Here is a 19,136-nt window from a genome sequence, read left to right as displayed (position 1 = left end):
AGAGAAACTTTGATCAGATTGCTGTGTTTTGGTCTGAGCACATCGGTGTGTCCTGTCATGTGTGTTGATCACTGGGCCATTCTCCACACTGGTTGCTCTGTAATCATAATATTTGGAATAGTATTTATGTTTGACTCTCAAAGCCACTTCCTAAACTTAAAGGGGGTTTTTTAATTGTATTAGCAAAATCTGCATTTTATAACAGTGACTTCCAAAATACTTTTAAATATAACTGAAGTACATTTAAGAATGACATGGTTTCCGGTTCTCTATTTTATATCTGTAGTAATAATTTTTAATAGAGATATGCTGAGCTTTTGATGACTTCTAATCTAGTTGCCATGAACACCTGCTGTTCTTACAGTCCCTTCTGCAGCTCTGTCTGGTGCTTCCACAGCCACGTGCTCTCATTCATGCCATTTTTAAGATTTCTATTACAATTCTTTACAATGAAAACCACTGCAAACATACTTGCAGGCTCGCCATTGCTTCCTGAACCATTAAAGCCTCAGGCTGCTGGACCTGCTCAGCCCGCCACTCAGCCACCACCTGTGCTAAGGATGCAGGAGCCTCTGATACCTGTGGCATCACATCCATCTCAGACAAGTGCCCCACAAAGTCTGGAACCCCCCCAACCGCCTCCTCGTAGCCGATCATCTCACAGTTTGCCTTCTGAATCTGCTCCTTCACAGCAGCAAGTAAGTAACAAAAAACCCCATGTATATACATTTTTTCATTATGTAAATTAACACAGCTTGTACTGAATGCTATAGATTGGTGAGAAACTCCTAGAGCAAGCAAACAAACAAAAATAAAGGTCAAACGATTGGATTCAAAGATCATCAGGCTCCAGTAGGTTAATACTAAAATGCTTATGTATTGTCCATGAATAACTAACATCTTAAATACTAAACATTTAACTTGAGATTTCTTATGACAGACTTACAACTTACGGACAGCTTGTCAAATAACAATTTTAAGAACAACTTTGTATGGAAAACTACACAATCAAAGAAATTTAATTTTATAATGACACATGCGTGACTTCAACTGCATAGTAACTAGCTAACACAGGTTTTGATTATGAAGTAAGCTTTATAGATTGCATGATGTGGTGCTTTATGTTGATGATAATTCATTGCAGGAAGACAATACTGATAGATACTTAATAGAAATACATTTCTCCCAATTCCCCGGTGTCAATTAAAATATAGAAACATATCAAAATAACCTGAAAATTTAATACAGTAACATTAATAATCTGTTCTGTGGGGCCATTTAGAGTGGTATTTTCAAAAAACCCCACTTTTTCTACCAAAAGCCATAGTTTCTTACTACTGTTTAAAAAATCCAGAAGTAGGTTTTCAGTGTTATTTATATATACATAAGGCTAAACTTCTGCACTAAAGGCCAGTGCTGTTAGTTTTTACAGTATCAGGTGCTAGGCCAGATAATACATTACTTGAATAAAAGCAAAAATTTATTGAAGCTGATGGATTTGTGCCCACTTCTTACCAAGGGTAAATTTGTGGGGGTTTTTTTTCTGGTGTTCAGGTTTTTTTTAAGCATAAACTGAGCTGTGGATATTTATGACTACATAAGTTTTCATCAGTATTTTAGATTTTACCGTATCTCTACATCTGAAGCCCAGTTTCACTAAAGCAGTTAGTACCTATTTTGTACCACGATGAAGCAGCCAAATTCAGTCCTCAGTGAGCTGATTTTGAATTCTAATTGAAAAATCTTTAAGGGCTCTTCCTTTATTTCTGCTGAACCTCTCTCTCTGCCTGTTAACTTTTTTCCATTTTGGAAACATAGGCCAAAAACCACAGGATATTTTTGAATATACAGGTAGAATATCAGGACTTTTTGTAGTTTTTTAGAACGTATGAAGTGTTGACAGCAGAGCATATACATGGAGGCATAAGGTACTTGAGAACGTACCAATTTTGTGCATCGAAAACAGATTGCGTTGTGTCACTTTTGAAAGCCTCACACCTTCTAAATCTAGTTTTACTGCTGCTCATTTTGTGAAAGAGGTGCAAGCAGTTCTTTCAAAATTATCATGAAAATTACGTTTATCTGTGTGTATACACAGCAATCAAAAATATGCTTAACAGTGTAAACAGGTTTTTGAGCTGTGTAATGCTGTGGCTATGCTGTTAACAATACCTAAACCAGACAGTTTAAAACTAGTTCAGGGAGCTATCATTTTGTCTGCAATCAGATTTCTTCGATTAACATAAGCTGTGCAATCATGAGGAAGGCCTACTTAGCTTCATTTATTGTCTCCGGCTTTGGGGTTTTATTTCTGTTTTCTTTTTTTTAGTTTAGTTAAATGATGTTTATTTCATTTCTTGATTAGCATTTGTAAATATGAAGTTTTCTGAGAATAGGTCTTTAAATAGATACAAAGTCTTTTGAGGGGTAGTGGATTCCAAGCCCATCCTTTGACTCAAAGCTTGATTGCGATGTTTGAGAACCTAAATCTCTCCTCATAAAAACAATTGCTTGTATACAGTGTGAATTTTCAGAACTCTGTAGATTACTAAGCAATACATTAGAAAAGAAAAGTAGTTATTGTAAATAGTTTTATTTATTGTAAATTAAGGAGAGTTTGGTTTTTGATTGAATGAGAAGTCTTATTGTTTTTTTTCAGCTTGAAAAACTATTGCTATAGACGAGCGATTATACCAACACAGTTCCCAGAATGAGGGCTATAGTGCCTTTCATGTTAATAGATGGTTAGAATTAGATCATCAATAGTCAAATTCTTATAGTCAGACTTCAAAAAAATAGCACAGTCAGCTACACAATGAATGTCTATATGGAAATAACATTAGAATTGGCTTGAGATGTTTGGGGGCTTTTTGACTCTTAGTATTAGAGCTTATAAGTCTTACAATAGAATACAACAGAAATTTAAAATTTAGTATAGTGTGTAATAAATATTTTTCATTTGTTTTCATATCTCAAAAAAGGCTTTGTGAAAACTTAAAAGTATTTTTAACATGAGGTTGCTTTGTTACTTGGATTTCCTTCCTAATTTTCTTTCCTTTGATGTCTGTTTCTCTTTCACAAGCAGGAGCAACCATCAGGGTAACAGGTATCTGACTATTTACCAATCTTGTATGTGGTCTCCATTTATTCAAGCAGAAAAGATGTATGAATCTTGTTTTCATACATCTGCAGTCTCATCCACATTAAAAATCACCTGTCCACATTAATTGACTGTCATACCATAGTTTGCTTTTTCCTTTCATATTGCAATTAAAATTGATACTCTTAACTGTATTTATTAGCACCATAGCAAATATTTTGCTTCATCTTTTATGAAACAATTGGAACCTCATATATGTTGCTTAGTCACTGCTGAATCTCCTGGCCTCGGTCTATTTGGAAAAAAATGAATAGGTGTTGGAGTTAACATTTCTCTTTAATGCAAATAAATCCTGATGCAAAATCCTGCCAAAGTTGGGTTTGTTTGTTTGTTTGTTTTTTTTTTCAAAATAAACCCCATAGTTCACATTTCTCAAAGAATATGAGAACTTACTGTTGTTTACCCAATACGCTGTTTTTACAATTTTAAAAGCATTTGCTTCCAGAATTATTCAGAGCAAATTTTTACTTAGAATAAAGAGCAATTGACATTCATCATTTTTTTGGGATCTTGTACTTTTTGATTAATTAATGAATGCAGGATTTAACCAGCTGGTGCCAAGCTGCATTTGATTTATTCTTTCTACAGTTCAATTTTTCACATTTCCCCACCTTGGTCACTCGATGCCTTTGCTTTAATATTATTTTCCAAACCACTTACTATATACACATAAAAATACCAATGTGGAACTACTCTATGGTTTGGTAACATTAGGCCTCATCTATTTTAGAAAGTCTCTGATGTGGTAGTACCAGGGATGTATGCAACAGACATTGCTGCTTCAAAAAAACCCACCAGAGCAAATGCATTGTTGCCAGCATACTTTGTTTCTCCTGCCAATTCAAGCTACAACTGCAATTTTTTAAAAGAAATTGCTATGCTGGAAACATTGGGGAAAAACTTATAATATTATTCCTGAGAGTTTCTAAAGCCTGTAGACTAATTTTGCATAGCTGCTTAGGCAGTGGATACGTGGAGACCTGCTTCAAGCTATTCACAGTAACTGCAGTAAAACCAAGATGTTTAAAGACTGAGGTTAGGCTAAAATAGTAATACTGTATTTTAGTTGATAGTTTTAGCGAGCATCCTAGTTCAACAAAACATTAGCTAACAGATTTTTTCATGCTAAATATCCAAACTATTTGGGTATATTAAGGTGATGTGTTAAAATGACAAATTTCTTTCTGAAATTTGAATTCTCAGAAGCTGCTTTAACTTAAGCTTAATTCTTTGCATTTGTTTAATAAGGGGAAGCTCCAAACTCTATTCTGTCAGTGTGATAACCTGAACAAAGGTAGATATTCTACCTTTTGGAACAGTTGTTACAAGGTACAAAAGTTGCATTGTTGTCTGCAGAAATTTATAAAACCAGGAATATTTTGGTTTTAAAAAGATGAGAAGTTCTGTGGAGAAAACTCTGTCTTCTCCATTTGGTATTATTCTAAACAATGATAACTTGCCATTTTCCAAGATTTCAAACTGATGATCATACCTTCACATGGCAAGGAGCGCTGGAGATGCCTACAGATGCATATGTCTGCATAGAAATGCCTGAAGTGCATATACTAATAACACTAATTTTTCCTTTCATTGTGATGCTTAAATATTGCTTATAACATCAGTGCTCTAAACTCTCAAACAATGAAACCTAGAGCTTTTTATTTCATATTTGTGCTGGATTATCACTTGTTTAGAATACAGCATCATTTCCCAAGTTTCTTAAAGATTTTCTTATACAGTGTCCACTAGTGCTTTTGGCTAGGATTCTGACCTGCATGAAGTAGATTCAAGCTGCATCAACCAACAAGGGGGAAAATTGTGTTTAACAACTAGTAGGCTTTTCTTCAGAGAAGGGGATAAGGGTTATTGTTTTCCAGAAAAGAAGCAATCATTCTACAACAAGTGTATTGTGCGAGTTACAACCAAACTGTACTGAAGTTTCAGTTTAAGCCCAAGAGCTTCTTTTCTTCTCATAGAAGAGAGAGAATTGGGGAGTTAGTAATAATCTTAAGGCAGCCAGCCAGCCACGTGATTACTAAGCACCTTGTTTTCTTTCCAGATTAAAACAAATGGAACGTACAGCACTAGACTTGAGACACAGTTAAACAGTGACCCTTTTGAAGATTTGTCATTTAAGCTGCTTGTGTCAAAGATGCAGACGTCTGTTCGAACATCGCCTGTTCCGACTTTAAACCAAAAGGAGTTGATACAGTTGCCTTCAGCAACACAAAGAAATGCTGATACTCTGAACACTGTAAATTGCATGCCAGCAATGCCTCCTATTTCAACCTTTAACACATCCCAGGAACATACGCGCAGCTCTCCAAATCCATTTATTACTGGACTGAACTGCACAAATCCATTCACTGAAAGAACTCCTAAGGGTGGAAACCCATTTAGAACGGAAACGCAAGAGTCTGAAATAACTTCACGTTTACTAGAAGGACGTGCTGCTTGCAATCCTTTCCCTTCTCTAAATCCCCCCAGCTGTAATACAAGCAAGCCTGTATTTTCTGTTGATGCGTCTGAAAACACTTTTTGCTTGCGAAGTAAATCTCTCATGGTAAAAAATGTACAGCCAAAAGGATGGGTAACGTTTGATGATGAGGAGGAGAATGTCAACTTAAAACTAAAGCCATCTCAAAGTGTTCCAGATTTTAAGCGAATCGGTTCCAGGAAGTCAGCTGGATCTCCAGATTTGCTGGGCACTGAAAAAAATACTTTTCTTGGTTCAGACTTTAACTTTGATAATGACTGGAATAAAAGTTCTACTGATTGCTTCCATACAATGCCAGCAAGAATACCTGCACCTCCTATACCATCAAGAATAACCAGCAACAGATCCCCCGCAGATCCTTTCGCTTCTTTGGCACCTAAGGTGTCACCAACGCAAGATCTTACAGAAAGATAGATGTTCAAAAACATAAGAGGTTTTATTTGTTGCTACATTTATCTGGTAGAATAATTGGGCATTTGAGATTATTCTGTGTGCAATAATTAATTGTCAAATGCACTGAAAGTTAACTCTACTCATAAACAGCCACTATTGTTTGTGTATAAAATTTGAATATGTATATATGTTAGAGCACAAAAAAAGTCTGAAATTTATTAAAATCCTGATGTAATAGTATTTGAATAGATAGCTACTAATCTCATTAAAATATACCAATCTTGGAAATAGTTTTTGCTTAGGGACCTCTCTCATCTCTGTTCCCCTTTGTGGAATTTTAAAAAAAGAGGCTCCCTGCTGGTAGCCTCCCCACTCCCTTTTTACTATTTTGTTAATTGATATTTATAAGTATTTACCAAAGAGCTGCCAAAGTTTATGAGATTTGAATGTTTGCAAGTATTGTTTAGAAGCTGTTTAATTTATAACAGAGGCTATGGATATTTGTAAGGCTTATATTTGAATTTGAGGCACAACAAAAATAGTTTAATTTCAAAATACAAAACTTTGCATATTAATATATTCAATATTTGACTTTAATTTTCTGTGTCAGTACATTTCAGCTATTAAATCTTATTGTTACATACACTCACAAGCATTACTTCAGAATAATTGTTCCATATCATTCATTTATTTATCGCTATTTTAAAGATCCCTTTTTCCACAAATTGGAAACAACCGATACAACAAGTTTTCCCTCAACTTCTGGAAGAAAATTCCCCTTCGGTTATGAGATACAAAGCAGTCTTTACCAGTTGCAGACAACATATTGGAGTTGGCTTGTCCTACTCTCCTCTTGCACGTTGGAAAGGCTTTCTTGTCCTATAGAAAGACTTGAGTGAGGGAATCGGCAGCCATGTTACATCATCATCATCATCAGAGTCATCTTATGTGATTGGGCTGTCTGCTCAGCATCCTCCCCATCTACTAGGCTTACTGCTGTATTTCTAAAATCTTACTTTCAAAGAAAACAGGAGAACGGCAATTCTCTGAGCTGAACAGTATCATTCTGTCACTTTTGCAGTTAAACCTAAATGAGCGACAACTCCTTGCCCAAAGACAGGAACCATCCCCTGTGCCCTGCTGCTTTGAGGCTAGTGAATGCTAAGTCACAGTTCTGCATATTATGCTATAAAAATGCAACTTTTTGTGCTTCTGTGATTTTTCTAAAGCTCACATGAGGTTACATAAAATACGATATGCTGTTACCTTGAGGCAGTTTAAAAGAACTGACTTCCTTAGCTCCGTTTCTGTATGCTATAAAACCCTGCAGTTCTCCTTACAATTTGCAGTGTCTTAGGACGTAACTCGTATACGGAGCTGTGTACTTTCATCCAAGTCTGAGCGTGTCGCAGTGTTGTCATTGGGGACTGCAAATACACGCCTACACGCATTGGCTTACTTGCGAACAAACTACTGGTTCTGCAAAGCCAGGGACTGAAGTACAACGTACTAGCATTATCTTTATAGTAGCAAAATACATGATGACAGTACTTTTTCTTTTTTAAATTCTCAAATGCTATCAAATCATTATTTATAAAATAAATATTTAAAATACTTAAACAGTATATGGTTAGCCATGAGCTAAGGATAGAGGAGTGACGATAGTGAGTTTTCTATTGTGCTTTTTTTCCGTTCAGGTCATTAAACAGTACTTGTACATTTTAAACAGCAGTGGTACTATACTCTTTGTGCTTCGGTATGTGAATTACCTTGTTTTAAACTGTTGCTATAACCATCTGTGTGGTTGGTGTTTTGGTATATTCTTACATTAGCAAAACAATTTGGGGGGGAAACTTTTTTGCTAGCGGGAGTTACGTGATAAATATGTTCTTTGTTGACTATTTAATTACAGTGATTAAAAACTACTGTCTAAAATGTACCTGCTAAACAGCACCTCTACACTTTACAGGATTACGGAAATGACGGCAAAGTACCGCAAAGATCACAAGAAACGCTCCAAAAATATATGTGTGTGTGTGTATATATAGCTAACTGCTGTAACGTGTATTAACGGAAATAATCTAGAGCAGAAGTTCTGAAAATACTACGAATTAAAATTAGAACAGCTCAACACATTTTCATGAATTCTGTGTTCCCTGTGGTAAATTGCTCTGTTAAATGTGACGATTTTCTAGCTTGTGGCACACAAACTACTTCTGGCTGTATCCTTTCCGGAGCTGCAGTATTGAAACTCGGTGACGTACAGCATTCCGTGGCTCCCCTGTGGAAGGCGGTGGTGTATTTATGAAATAAACATACCTGCCCTTCAGCAGCGCTAGCTTTTTCTCTCTTTGTATCTCAGGCGCTTCCCCGCGCCCCTCTTTACCACAGCACTTCAGTGCGCACAGCTATCGCTAGGAGGGATGGCGCGGGCCCTTTAAGCGTCTCTCATGACGACAGCGGGAGGGCCGGAAGCGGAAGTGCCCGCGGGTCGGAGGACAGGGCCGGCGCCGAGTGGGAGATACGGTTGCTCGCGGCTCCGGCGGTGCGAGAGGAGGGCGGGCAGGCGGGAGGGACGAGGGGCGGTAGCGGGGCGGTTGGCGCTGCGGCCCTCAGGGTGGCCGGGAAGCGTCGGGTGCGGCCTTCACCCGCGCTCGCTTCCTGCCGCCGGTATCCAGGGACGCGGATCGGTTGCTGGGGGGGGGGGGGCAGCGGCTGCAACGGCACTAACGGCCTCCTCCTCTCCCCGTGCAGGCGCAGAGCGGCGCCGCTGCCGGCCCCGGCCCCGCCATGGTGCGGCTGCACGTGAAACGCGGCGACGAGAGCCAGTTCCTGCTGGAGGTGGCCGGCAGCGCCCGCCTCGCCGACCTGGCGCCCCTCGTCGCCCGCATCTACAACGGGAGGCTGAAGGTGCAGCGCCTGTGCTCAGGTACCGGCCCGCCGGCCTCTGTGCGCCCCCGGCAGCCGACGGGCGCCGGCTTCTCCCCGTACGCCCGAGTGGGCTCGCTGCCTGCCCGGGCCTGGCCGCACCTCCGGCGGGTGCGGAGCTCTGAGGCGGGGGACCGGCTGTCCTGGGCTCGAACGCTGCTCGGTCTCCGGGGTATTTGTGCCCCGCTGGCTCACAGACTAGGAGCCGAGGGGCGGCACTAGGAGGTTACTTGGCTGCCACCTCGCAGGGGTTGTATGCTGGCAGAAGTTAAGAAATACCTCTCAAATCTCAGCTTGGCAACACACAAGCTATCCTCCTCTCAATTTAAGAGAACCGCGAATACCCACCAAAACCATCAAACACTGTGTAAATCCCCACCTTCTGGTATTTTAGTAGTCCTTATTTTTTGAAGACCATATGGCTGTGAGCTTCTTACCGTACATGGCTGGAAATTCATCCATTGCATGACTGAACTGTAGCGTGTCCTGTCCCATAGCAGCTGCATAAATCCTTTGTGACCAGCAGGGTACCCTACTTGTGAGTGAAATTCTTGCTTGGTGCAAGGCATCCACTTCCCATGTGATGGAGAGTCACTGGATGTGTCTAAATCAGTGCTTTAGTTCGATTCAGGAGGCAGCTTTTGAAAAATGTTTACTGTTTGTGCCTGCTGACCCCCCTTGGTTTGCATTGCGGCTCAGCCTGGGAACGCAGGAGCAGAGATTCCCTTCAGATGAGACTGACCTGAAGGGTGCAGCCCGTCTACACCTGATGTGCTCCAGCCACAAATATTTATGGAGTGTATGAGGCCGTACTGAGGCTAATCTGAAATAAATAAATTCCAAAACCCAGACACCGTGGTTACCATATTTTCGGCACTCACTCTTTCCACTGCTGTTGTTCCACAGTACTTGCTAATTTAGTCTTAGCCTTTATGTTTCCATGAGGGTGCCTGTATTCCCAGCCATAGGAACAGAATCGCCATTTCTTGGGTCTTGGGGTACTTCTGGTGTGTCTATTGTGAGATGGATATGCTTTAATTAATATGACGATGGTAAAGAGGCTGGAGGGCCTTTAAGGCAAGGATGCCATGAAGCGGCTGACAGCTGGATACATTCTTCTGGGAGAAAGCAGTGAGTGTAGCTTGCAGGCCGTGGCTTAGACGCTGTAGGCTAGATAAGGGTTAGGAAACTGTGTTCAGACGCTGTCTGTTCTCACTGCGGGAGACTGTGCATTGGTAACCAATGTTTACACCTCTCTGTTGTCTCAGCTAGAATTATCCTAGACCATTGCTTCTTGATTAGGCTTGAATTCCTATAGAGACTTTTGTTTATTTTTTATTTCATAGTGGGTGTGAATCTGACCTTTTGGGTCGGATGTAGTATGGACAGAGCTATAGGTAGTCCAGTTACATATTTTCTCAACTGCAAAGAAATTAATTGCTGTATAACAATAAAATGTTTTTCCATTTTGAAAAAAAGTTGCTTTCCCAAAAGTACTTAGGAATATGCAGTTAGCTAAAGCTGACTAAGGAAATGCCAAAACCAAAAAGTTTATTGCCAGCAAGCATACCTGCACTGTGTCATTTGTTACATTGTTTCATATATGTGTGAAATGTATGAATCGTAATGTAATTACAGCATCCATATCTATATTTGTGTATTTATATACCTTATTATTTGTACTGTATACTGAGCTCTTTAAAAACTGAAGGCTAGGAGTAAGGTTTTGCCTGCATGTACATAATGTGAAAGGCTTTTGTAAATGGTATGTTCTCAGTAACACAGATTTTAATCTTGTTCTCTTAAATGCTTTAAAGAGATGGAGGAGCTAGCAGACCATGGTGTTTTCTTGCCTTATAATATGCAAGGACTGACAGATGAGCAAATCGAAGAACTGAAGTTAAAGGATGAGTGGGCAGAAAAGTGTGTACCAAGTGGTGGAAGTGTCTTCAAGAAGGATGAAGTTGGGCGAAGAAATGGACACGGTAAATCAAACCTAAATGTTTGTTTCTTTCCTTGCAGACACAGATAATGTGTAATATAATGAGGAACATAAACCCCATAATTCTGGACCTTTCACTTTTACCTCACTGTCCCGTAAGAAAAAAAAATGAGTAGATACCAATTACGCATTTGATTTCAGGCCAGCATGTTAGCCGGCTCGTGTTTATTTGCTAATTATAAAAATCATCCTATAAATAAACTCTGTTAAAAGCAGTCATAGATTTGTTAAGTAGTAGCTATTTCAAGACCCTGTTTTCACAACAGATCAGCTAAACTATCAGTTGCATACATAAGTCTTCTGTCTTGGATTAGGACCTGGTGTAATGGTGATTTAGAAGTCAAAATGGTGGTATATCTCTTCAGCATGTATGCTGTTTAACTTTGCAACTGTAGTACTTGGAAGTAAACTCCAAAGATAGGTAAACAATTATCAGAAGCAAGTTTGACTGTTTCACTTTAATTTATTCTCCCCACTTGTAAATGTATACTTGTATACTATTTTTCTCCAGAGGCTCCAAGATAATTAACAGGTTGTTCTTTGAATATTTCTCCATTTTTCTCATTCACTGTGACTCAGATATACTGAACTCGCTCCTGTCACTTTTTTTTTCTGCAACTCCAGCCCAGTGGTTTTGCCTTAGTGCTTGGTGTGTGTACTGAGCACCACTTCACAGTCAAGAGCGTGAGGACTGATTGCATAGAAAAGACCGTGATTGTCTTGCTGTCTGTCCCTGTACTCCCAACACCACAACAGCCCTTGTCGGGTCAGCAGCCCTTTAGATGTTGATTGCAGGGCAGCTCTGTTAAGGAGGAGTCTTTGAATAACTTGGTCTTAACTTGTCATACACAAACAGCTTACTCCAACTGTCTTATTTTGGGGAGAATAATTCTTCTAACACAACACATTGCCCAGTTGAACTTAAGCCCCTCCTGATTAAGAGTTTATATTACAGCTAAATGTTTTCCCTCCTAACCATGTTCTCAGAAATAGCTGAGTGTCTTGTACATAGGCATGTGGACAAAGCTTGTTTCTTGGCATGGTTGTGAGCAGTGTCGGGCCTTACAATTAAAATTTGCAAGCAACTTTGACATAAGGACAGTACCACTTGTAGTTGTACTCGGGCATTTATTTGTTAGTGGGAGGACAGCTCTGTAATATTAACAGAGTTATAATATTGAACAGCACGTAAATTTGGGCCAAACTAAATACCATCAAGTGATGCGTTTGATGTTCAGCTGTGAATGAATATGAGTTAATTGGATTTTTGTCTTTGAGGAGAGGCTTTTTATAACAATTAAAATAGATAACTATAATGTGAAATGCACATTGTATTCGCAAAACTGCATTTGCTGTTAGATTGAAATTTTCATTGGAAAAAAGTCAGGAAACTCCAAGCTCTTGTCCCCTTTTATGCACCTCTGCCAGCACAGCCCACAACAGTCGTAAGTACGGCACAGGAAAAAGAGTCTTGGTTTTGGTCGTGGCGAGTATGAAATTATGGCTGTTGCTTTCTACTCCACAATTTTGTCCCAAATGAAGTTCCAAATACCAGTCAGATGTCTTTGTGGAACAGTAAGTTTGTCTCCCAGGGGACATACTGTTTTGTTTCTTAAGTTAGGAAGAAATATGGGACTGAACTATCAAACTGGTAAATAGACTGCAAGTTAGTAATGTCTCTCTTGCTTTGTGATTTAACAAGTTTCATTTGCTCAGAGTAGAGGCTAACCTGGACAGGTCGTTTGCTTGGTTTCTTTATAGTAAACGTAGACTGTTAAATATGTGTGTCTCATTTTTAGCTCCAAATGAAAAAATGCAGCAAGTTATAAAGAAGACAGTAGAGGAAGCCAAGGCATTAATCTCTAGGGTAAGTTTCCTGAACTAATATGTGGTATGTGGGACTTTCTTAATAGGTGCTACTATGCAGCTGGGCAGCTAAAGAAAAAATAGACTTTTTTCAGTGCAAGGGCTGACAGTTTTTGAGTAATACCATGAAGTGATGTGAATAGTGTAATATAAACTGACATTTCTGTTAATGATTTTCTTGATGGCTTTTGGCAAGCTGATTCAACAAGTTAAGGAATCAGATATTAAACTCCAAGTGAATGCTGGCAACCGAGACCACATTGAATGATTAAATCGCATTTAATTTTATCCACACGCTCCTAATTTGCTATTGATGCATTCTTCAGGCGAATGCTTGTCGTGTTTTCTGGTGAAAAATTAACTGCATTCTGTGATGTTCCTAGAATAAAATACCTTTTGCTCGTTAACATAGTCTTTTGAGTTTTTTTTATAATTAATTGAAAAGTGTGTTCTAATCTCTTAGATTAGGCTTTGGTTTTACAAGCACTTGGACTCATGCTTGGTCCCAATGACTTTGTGTGTTTAAAGATAAGCGTGAGGGTATGCCCTGATGGGACTATGGTCTCCATTATTCACCTTCACTGTAGATGCTCTGTATTGTGTCTCAGCTTTCATATGACTTTGAAACACAAATTAAGTAATATTTATTATCAGATTGCTTTTTTTGTAAACATCTGCAAGTAATTTTCTTCTCCCCACTCCTACAATTCTGGGAATTGGTCTGTGTGGAACTTTAAACTGTTTAAACCAAGTAGATAATGTTACTGAATTTTTAGTGTTGTGGGCGCACTTAAATTGGCCTTCTTGGCTGTTTTGTTGCTGATAACAGTGTCATATCAGTGATTTCAAGTGAGCAGCTCAGTGTTTCCAAAGGCCTTGTGGAGGCAAGCAGAGGAGCTGCTGTAGCTTCTGGCAGCACTTCCAGTGTGCTGAGTTGCAGCAAACCTTTCCTGAATTGTGGCAGGATTTCAGCCAAACTGTTCTGAGTCATAGCAAAATCTACGCAAAATGAGAGATGTTTCAGATTAAAGCTTGTGGACTATAAAGATTTTCTCCAGATTGACTTTTTTTTTCTTTTCTGTTCGATAGCATCTCATCAACTATTTCTAAACAGGGAGGAAATTAATAATATGTAGTTTTACTTCTTGAGTCGAAAATATCTGCAGATCTGGTCTTCACTTTGCAGGTCTTCCTGGGTGAAACTTCCAACTACACACTGTGTTGTCATTTACAATAAAAAGTTGCAAAATTGCCACACTGCATGCTGACTCTCTCCAGAAATTACTGCCATTCACTGGTGAATAAATGTAAAGATAGTTTGTGAAGTGGTTTGTTAGGTTCATCACTTTATAATGATGAAAATGAAGAAATATGCCTGTGTGTTTAAAAAAAAAAAAAAAGGTTGATCATCTGAGATTGAGAAACCAATTGTACTTGCCAGTTAGCTAGTTTAAGAATGTCCACAAGGAGGCAACATTCTCTTACTCTCTTTTTTATAAACCTTGTTATTTAAAATATTGGAACTGTTAAATCCATAAGCAAAAACTTTTTCCTCTCTTCCAGATGTGTCTTGTTTTTCCTGTACCCGTTTCAGTAGGGCTCGGAATGATCACGAGTATTTGATCTTACAGCTCTCTGCATAAGCTGTGCAATGTGCCAAGCTTTACTCTTCTGCTCACATGTGCTCTATTTTTTTCCTCAAGTTTCAGGCCCCTTCTCTATCCCTCACTTGAATTCTACTGTTTTGAATCTTGTTCATGAATCACAAGTACTTGGAACAAAAGACTCCCCATCCAGTTTCTGTGGTAATACACATACTTGTTTGAACGTTTGTTACTAAAAGCCTCCTGCACAATTTAGTGAAGATCTCTTTTCCTTCCCCCACCTCCCCTGCCCGTGTAAGCAAGCTAAATGGAGGGGGCAAAAGTGTAGTGATGCATTCAGAAGCTGATATTCAATTGAGAAAATTTGAGCTCCTGATATCTTTGTGCAGCCAGTTAGCTTTGCTCAAATATCCCGCTGTTGAACCTTTGAACTGACTACAAAGCAAAGTCCTTCAGCATATTTTTTTAAATTACCAATGATCCCTGCCTGTGTTTCAGAAACAAGTTCAGGCCAATGTGTGTGTTAATATGGAGATGGTGAAAGATGCATTGGACCAGCTCCGAGGGGCTGTGATGATTGTGTATCCCATGGGATTGCCTCCACATGACCCCGTTAGGATGGAGTTTGAAGATAAAGAAGACTTGTCGGGAACTCATGTATGCAGTAATGTATTTGGATTATATGTAGTGCTTGGGTTAAATATGTGCTATACTGTTCTTCATTTTATCAACCCAAACCGTTCCGTGATTCTATGATTGTTTTCATTTGCATGACAAATTTTGTTTGATATTTTTGTCTGATAGTCTGTGCAAAAGCACACCAGTAGCTTAGCTAGAAATGAGATGAATGAAGTTTATTTCAAACGTTATATACAGAGTTGAGTTCAGGTAAGCCTTGGACCCATTTTAAATAGCTTCTCATTTCTTTTTAATGCCAGTATTGAGAATTTATTGCCCAAAATGTTGATGTCAGATCAAGATTGAATGGAATATGAATGAAATTGCTGTAGATTAGTAAGAGGAGAAAAATGTAGCAGATGTATAGTGTAAAATCAGGTGAATTACAATGTCCTTTCTGTTAAGAATTCCAGAAAGATTTTCCCAGAAAATTCTTCTGTTTTTGAAAAAACAAAACAAAAACCCAAACCCCCAAAAACCCACTCCCCAACACTTCACCTTGTTTATTTATTTATCACAGGCTGGACTTGAAGTTATAGAAGAATCAAAAGCACAATTATGGTGGGCAGGAAAGGAGTTGAAAGAAACAAAGTTGCTCTCTGACTATGTAGGCAAAAATGAGAAAACAACTATCATTGTCAAGATACAGAAAGTAAGTATTGCTGGGAGATTTCTTTACAGGCATTCACCTTTCGCTAATCTCTGTGGAAGAGAATTGTCCGTACGTGTATAAAATGGATTAGATTTGTTCTGGCTTGAGTATCTTAAAACATACATCTCTCTTAGAATATAATAAAGTAAAACCTTAAGTTTTTCTTTAGTAATTCCTTTGCCTGTCGGTTAAATACTGTAGTTGCTATTACTTGCTCCATAGCACTTTTCATAAGCAGAGGAAAGAGGTATTTAAAAATAGATGAAACACAAACTGAAAAGTTTAAAAAACCTCAACTGGCTCTCAGTTCCATCTCAGTGCAGAGCACTGAACAGACCCAGTCATTCAATCTGCTCAGTTTTTCTAATTGTACTTGTGAATGTTTTTCTCACCGTATCCTTGCCTTTAAAAAACAGTTTTAATGTTTCGTGCATATGTGGTGTGTACACCTCTCATCCCTGCTTCAGTCTGTTCTGTGTCTGAAAGACAGTGTCTGTAACTCAGTAGTTTCCAGCCTGTTTCCTGAGTTTCTTGATGGCAGGTCCTCAGACTGTCTCAGTTGCCTTGGAGATGTGGGCATGTCTCCTCTTTGAGAGGACACAGGTTGCAGAAGAGCCTGAACTTCCACTCTCCCAAAGTGTTCAGTGAGAACTCGCTGAGTGCTAGAAGGGAAAGCAAGCTGCAGGGCTTGCACTACCTGGTTGCGCTGTCAGCTACAGCTCACCTAAAGCTTCCAGCTGAACTTTTTTTTAACAGAAATGAGACTTTCCAGTTGCCAGATGTGGTGAAGCAGATGAGGCCGCCTGTATTAATTGTGAACGCAAGTCTGAGTCATCCTCTGGACTAATGAGCTAAAATGAGGCAAAGATCTGCTGCTGCTCCTCAGTTTATAGAGCTGATGCTTCAGCAAAAGCCAGTCATTAAGTGCATACTGGTGTCTGACGCAATGGTCATGTTCTTGCAATATCAGAATTAGCACTAAGCTACTGGGACTGTCCATTATTGTTTGGACAAAATTTTGTACTAGCTGCATAGTTGTGTTCATCTCTGGTGAAAATGTCATACTCAAGGGAAGAACGTTTGGTGTTTCCATTCATTTTCAGAGTTTTGTCAGAAGATGCTCACCTGTTTGTGTATGGATCTCTCTGTATATATTCAGTCACATTCAAAGGGTGCTTTTATGAAAGTCAAATGTTGCAGAGTACTTACCCCGTAGCTCAGAATTATTCTGGAGCTGTATTTCACTTCCATGTCAGTGAGAGCTTCTCTGCCACAGAAAGCATTAATGGCAGAGCTTATTAACTGCAGGTGCCTGTAATAGAATTACTCAAAGATAAGTCAAGTCATTTACGTATTTGTCATTTAGAAGACCAGAATTGCTTTCTCCTTCCTATCAGGGTGACTGAAAAATTGTGTGACAGGTCAACAACCATTGAAGTGTAGGCTCCCAGGAAAGTTGTTTCACCGTTTAATTAGTTGCTGGACCTATTCAGAAAATGCATAGTAGTATGGTGGTTTTCTGTCTGACAAGGGATGCCTGCATTCTTGGGTTGGGGAGATAATTTAAACCACCTCAGACCCTTTTTTCCCAGAGAGGATTCACCATCTCCATTCAAACTGCTCTGTTTGCTGTTATTGACAATAGCTGCCATCAGCATTTTTCTGCCATGTGCATCATTTCTTCCATGAGGACAGTTGCCTGGAAAAAAATTTCTTTTATTTGTAGTAACAAATAAAATTTTTTATCTGTAATGTTTGTAACTGCCTTCCTTCCCTGCTTTACTAACTCATATGCCATATTGAGTCTGTATTGGCAGGGGAGCTAAAGATGGATGGGCCCGTCCTGAACCATGTAGAACAGCCTTAAAGCAGAGAGATTTATGTCTTTTAGAGTGGAAGTTTAAATAAAATAGACTCAATCCTGTTTGCAGCTTCCACTGATGTCCACAAAATTGACAGCATGATTCAGATGCTGAGATGAAAAAGTAATTCTTGCTTGAATGCAGCAGAAGTTTCTCAACATTTATTTTCCTGCCCTGAGGGACCTTATTAAATTTGAGAAATCCTATTGTCTGAAGAAGGATTTTGCTATCTTTGCGTAGCAGCTTCTCTTTTGTATCGCAAATGCCACCATAAATAAAATTTACGATTTCCCTTTCAGAAAGGACAAGGAGCTCCAGGGCGTGAACCTCTGATTAGTCACGAAGAGCAAAAACAGATGATGCTGTACTACTACAGAAAGCAGGAGGAACTTAAGGTACCACTGTCTTTTTGCTGTATGTGAGCCGAGATGTGCTGTTGTAGACACTAACCGCAGGTTGCGTTCCTTACTGCCACCTTAACCTGTCGGTTCTCTCTACAGAAACTGGAAGAAGATGACGACGACTCATTTCTAAATGCTGAGTGGGCAGACAACCATGCTTTGAAAAGGCAATTTCATGGTGTAAAAGACATCAAATGGGGTCCAAGATGAAGCTCTGCAGACGCTTTGTTGCCTCTTCAAGCTGTTTGGTTGATACACTTGTTTGGAAGGGGGAGTTGTGTTGTGTGCTGTAGATTCTTCTGACAAAAGCTGGAATTGTCACTTCTGTAGCAGGTGCCTGTTTTGCCCTTAGATTTTCAGTACATGTTTACATTTCTCTGTAACTGTAGCAGCACTTGTCTCTGCAGAGAATGGAGTCAATCCCATTGAAGTTTGTTATTTTATTAGAATCTTGTAATTTGAATATTGAAATACTAAACTATTTCATAGATAATATATCTAGTAAATAAGCACTAGAATGTTTGGTGTTGTTCTGAGTGGTCTTTAGACTTTCTTCCTGATTCTTGCATTTCTTTTAGATGGTACGGTCGGTAGAAGATAATTTATTTTGTAAGAAATCAGTTTTCCCAGACTAATCCAGTGAAAGTTAGTGATTTTTATGCGCTTGTTTGCATTTCAACATAGCTAATTCCAAACTATCGTTTTGAAATGAGTTGACCTCTTAACAATTGTTTAAGGGAAGTATTTTTATATAAACACAAATAATACGAAAATCCTTGTGGAATGCTTCATTTTCATTCTTTCAGTTTAGTTTCAATTGACACTGGAAGCCAACCCAGGGATCTCGTTCAGTTTAACAAGCTGTTAGCCATGATGCTTTTATATAAAGATTGGCAGAAATCTCTTTACAAAAGTAAGCACCATTTGCAAGTAGATTGGATACAACAAAACCAAGTTTAATAGGGCAAGATCTCAAACACGGAAGTACTTCTAAGATTCTGAGTGGATTAGAAGTGTTTAGTTTCTAACAAATCAGCATTTTAAAATGAGAAATCAAGAAATTTATCAGAGAGTGTTTCCACTATATGCTTGA

General features: G+C 39.0%; 2 protein-coding genes across 14 annotated transcripts in view; both read left to right on the top strand.

Annotated features, from left to right (window-relative positions):
• Nucleotides 1–6,713, top strand: part of SYNJ1 (synaptojanin 1) — a 68,618-nt gene extending 61,905 nt beyond the window's left edge. For 7 of the 13 annotated variants that reach the window (XM_054813466.1, XM_054813461.1, XM_054813459.1 and 4 more), the window contains 2 exons: nt 478–698; nt 5,220–6,713. In XM_054813466.1, coding sequence (XP_054669441.1) covers nt 478–698; nt 5,220–6,071 — 1,073 coding nt within the window. In that variant the 3' untranslated portion in view covers nt 6,072–6,713. Of the gene's footprint in view, nt 1–477; nt 699–3,082; nt 3,474–5,219 lie in introns of those variants that run through there. The other 6 variants (XM_054813468.1, XM_054813469.1, XM_054813465.1 and 3 more) reach the window with 3 other exon arrangements.
• A 1,808-nt stretch (nt 6,714–8,521) lies between these two features.
• Nucleotides 8,522–18,816, top strand: CFAP298 (cilia and flagella associated protein 298). The gene is made up of 8 exons (XM_054813474.1): nt 8,522–8,595; nt 8,805–8,979; nt 10,796–10,963; nt 12,780–12,847; nt 14,949–15,107; nt 15,649–15,780; nt 17,942–18,037; nt 18,143–18,816. Exons 2-8 carry the CDS (start codon nt 8,841–8,843, stop codon nt 18,251–18,253), a joined length of 873 nt encoding a protein of 290 aa, XP_054669449.1. The 5' UTR covers nt 8,522–8,595; nt 8,805–8,840; the 3' UTR covers nt 18,254–18,816.
• The last annotated feature ends 320 nt before the right edge of the window (nt 18,817–19,136 follow it).

This window comes from Grus americana, chromosome 1 (assembly GCF_028858705.1).
Source record: "Grus americana isolate bGruAme1 chromosome 1, bGruAme1.mat, whole genome shotgun sequence".
Classification (NCBI taxonomy): Eukaryota; Metazoa; Chordata; class Aves; order Gruiformes; family Gruidae; genus Grus; species Grus americana.
The sequence above is the reverse complement of the archived record's forward strand: the minus strand, read 5'-3'. Positions and strand labels throughout refer to the sequence as shown.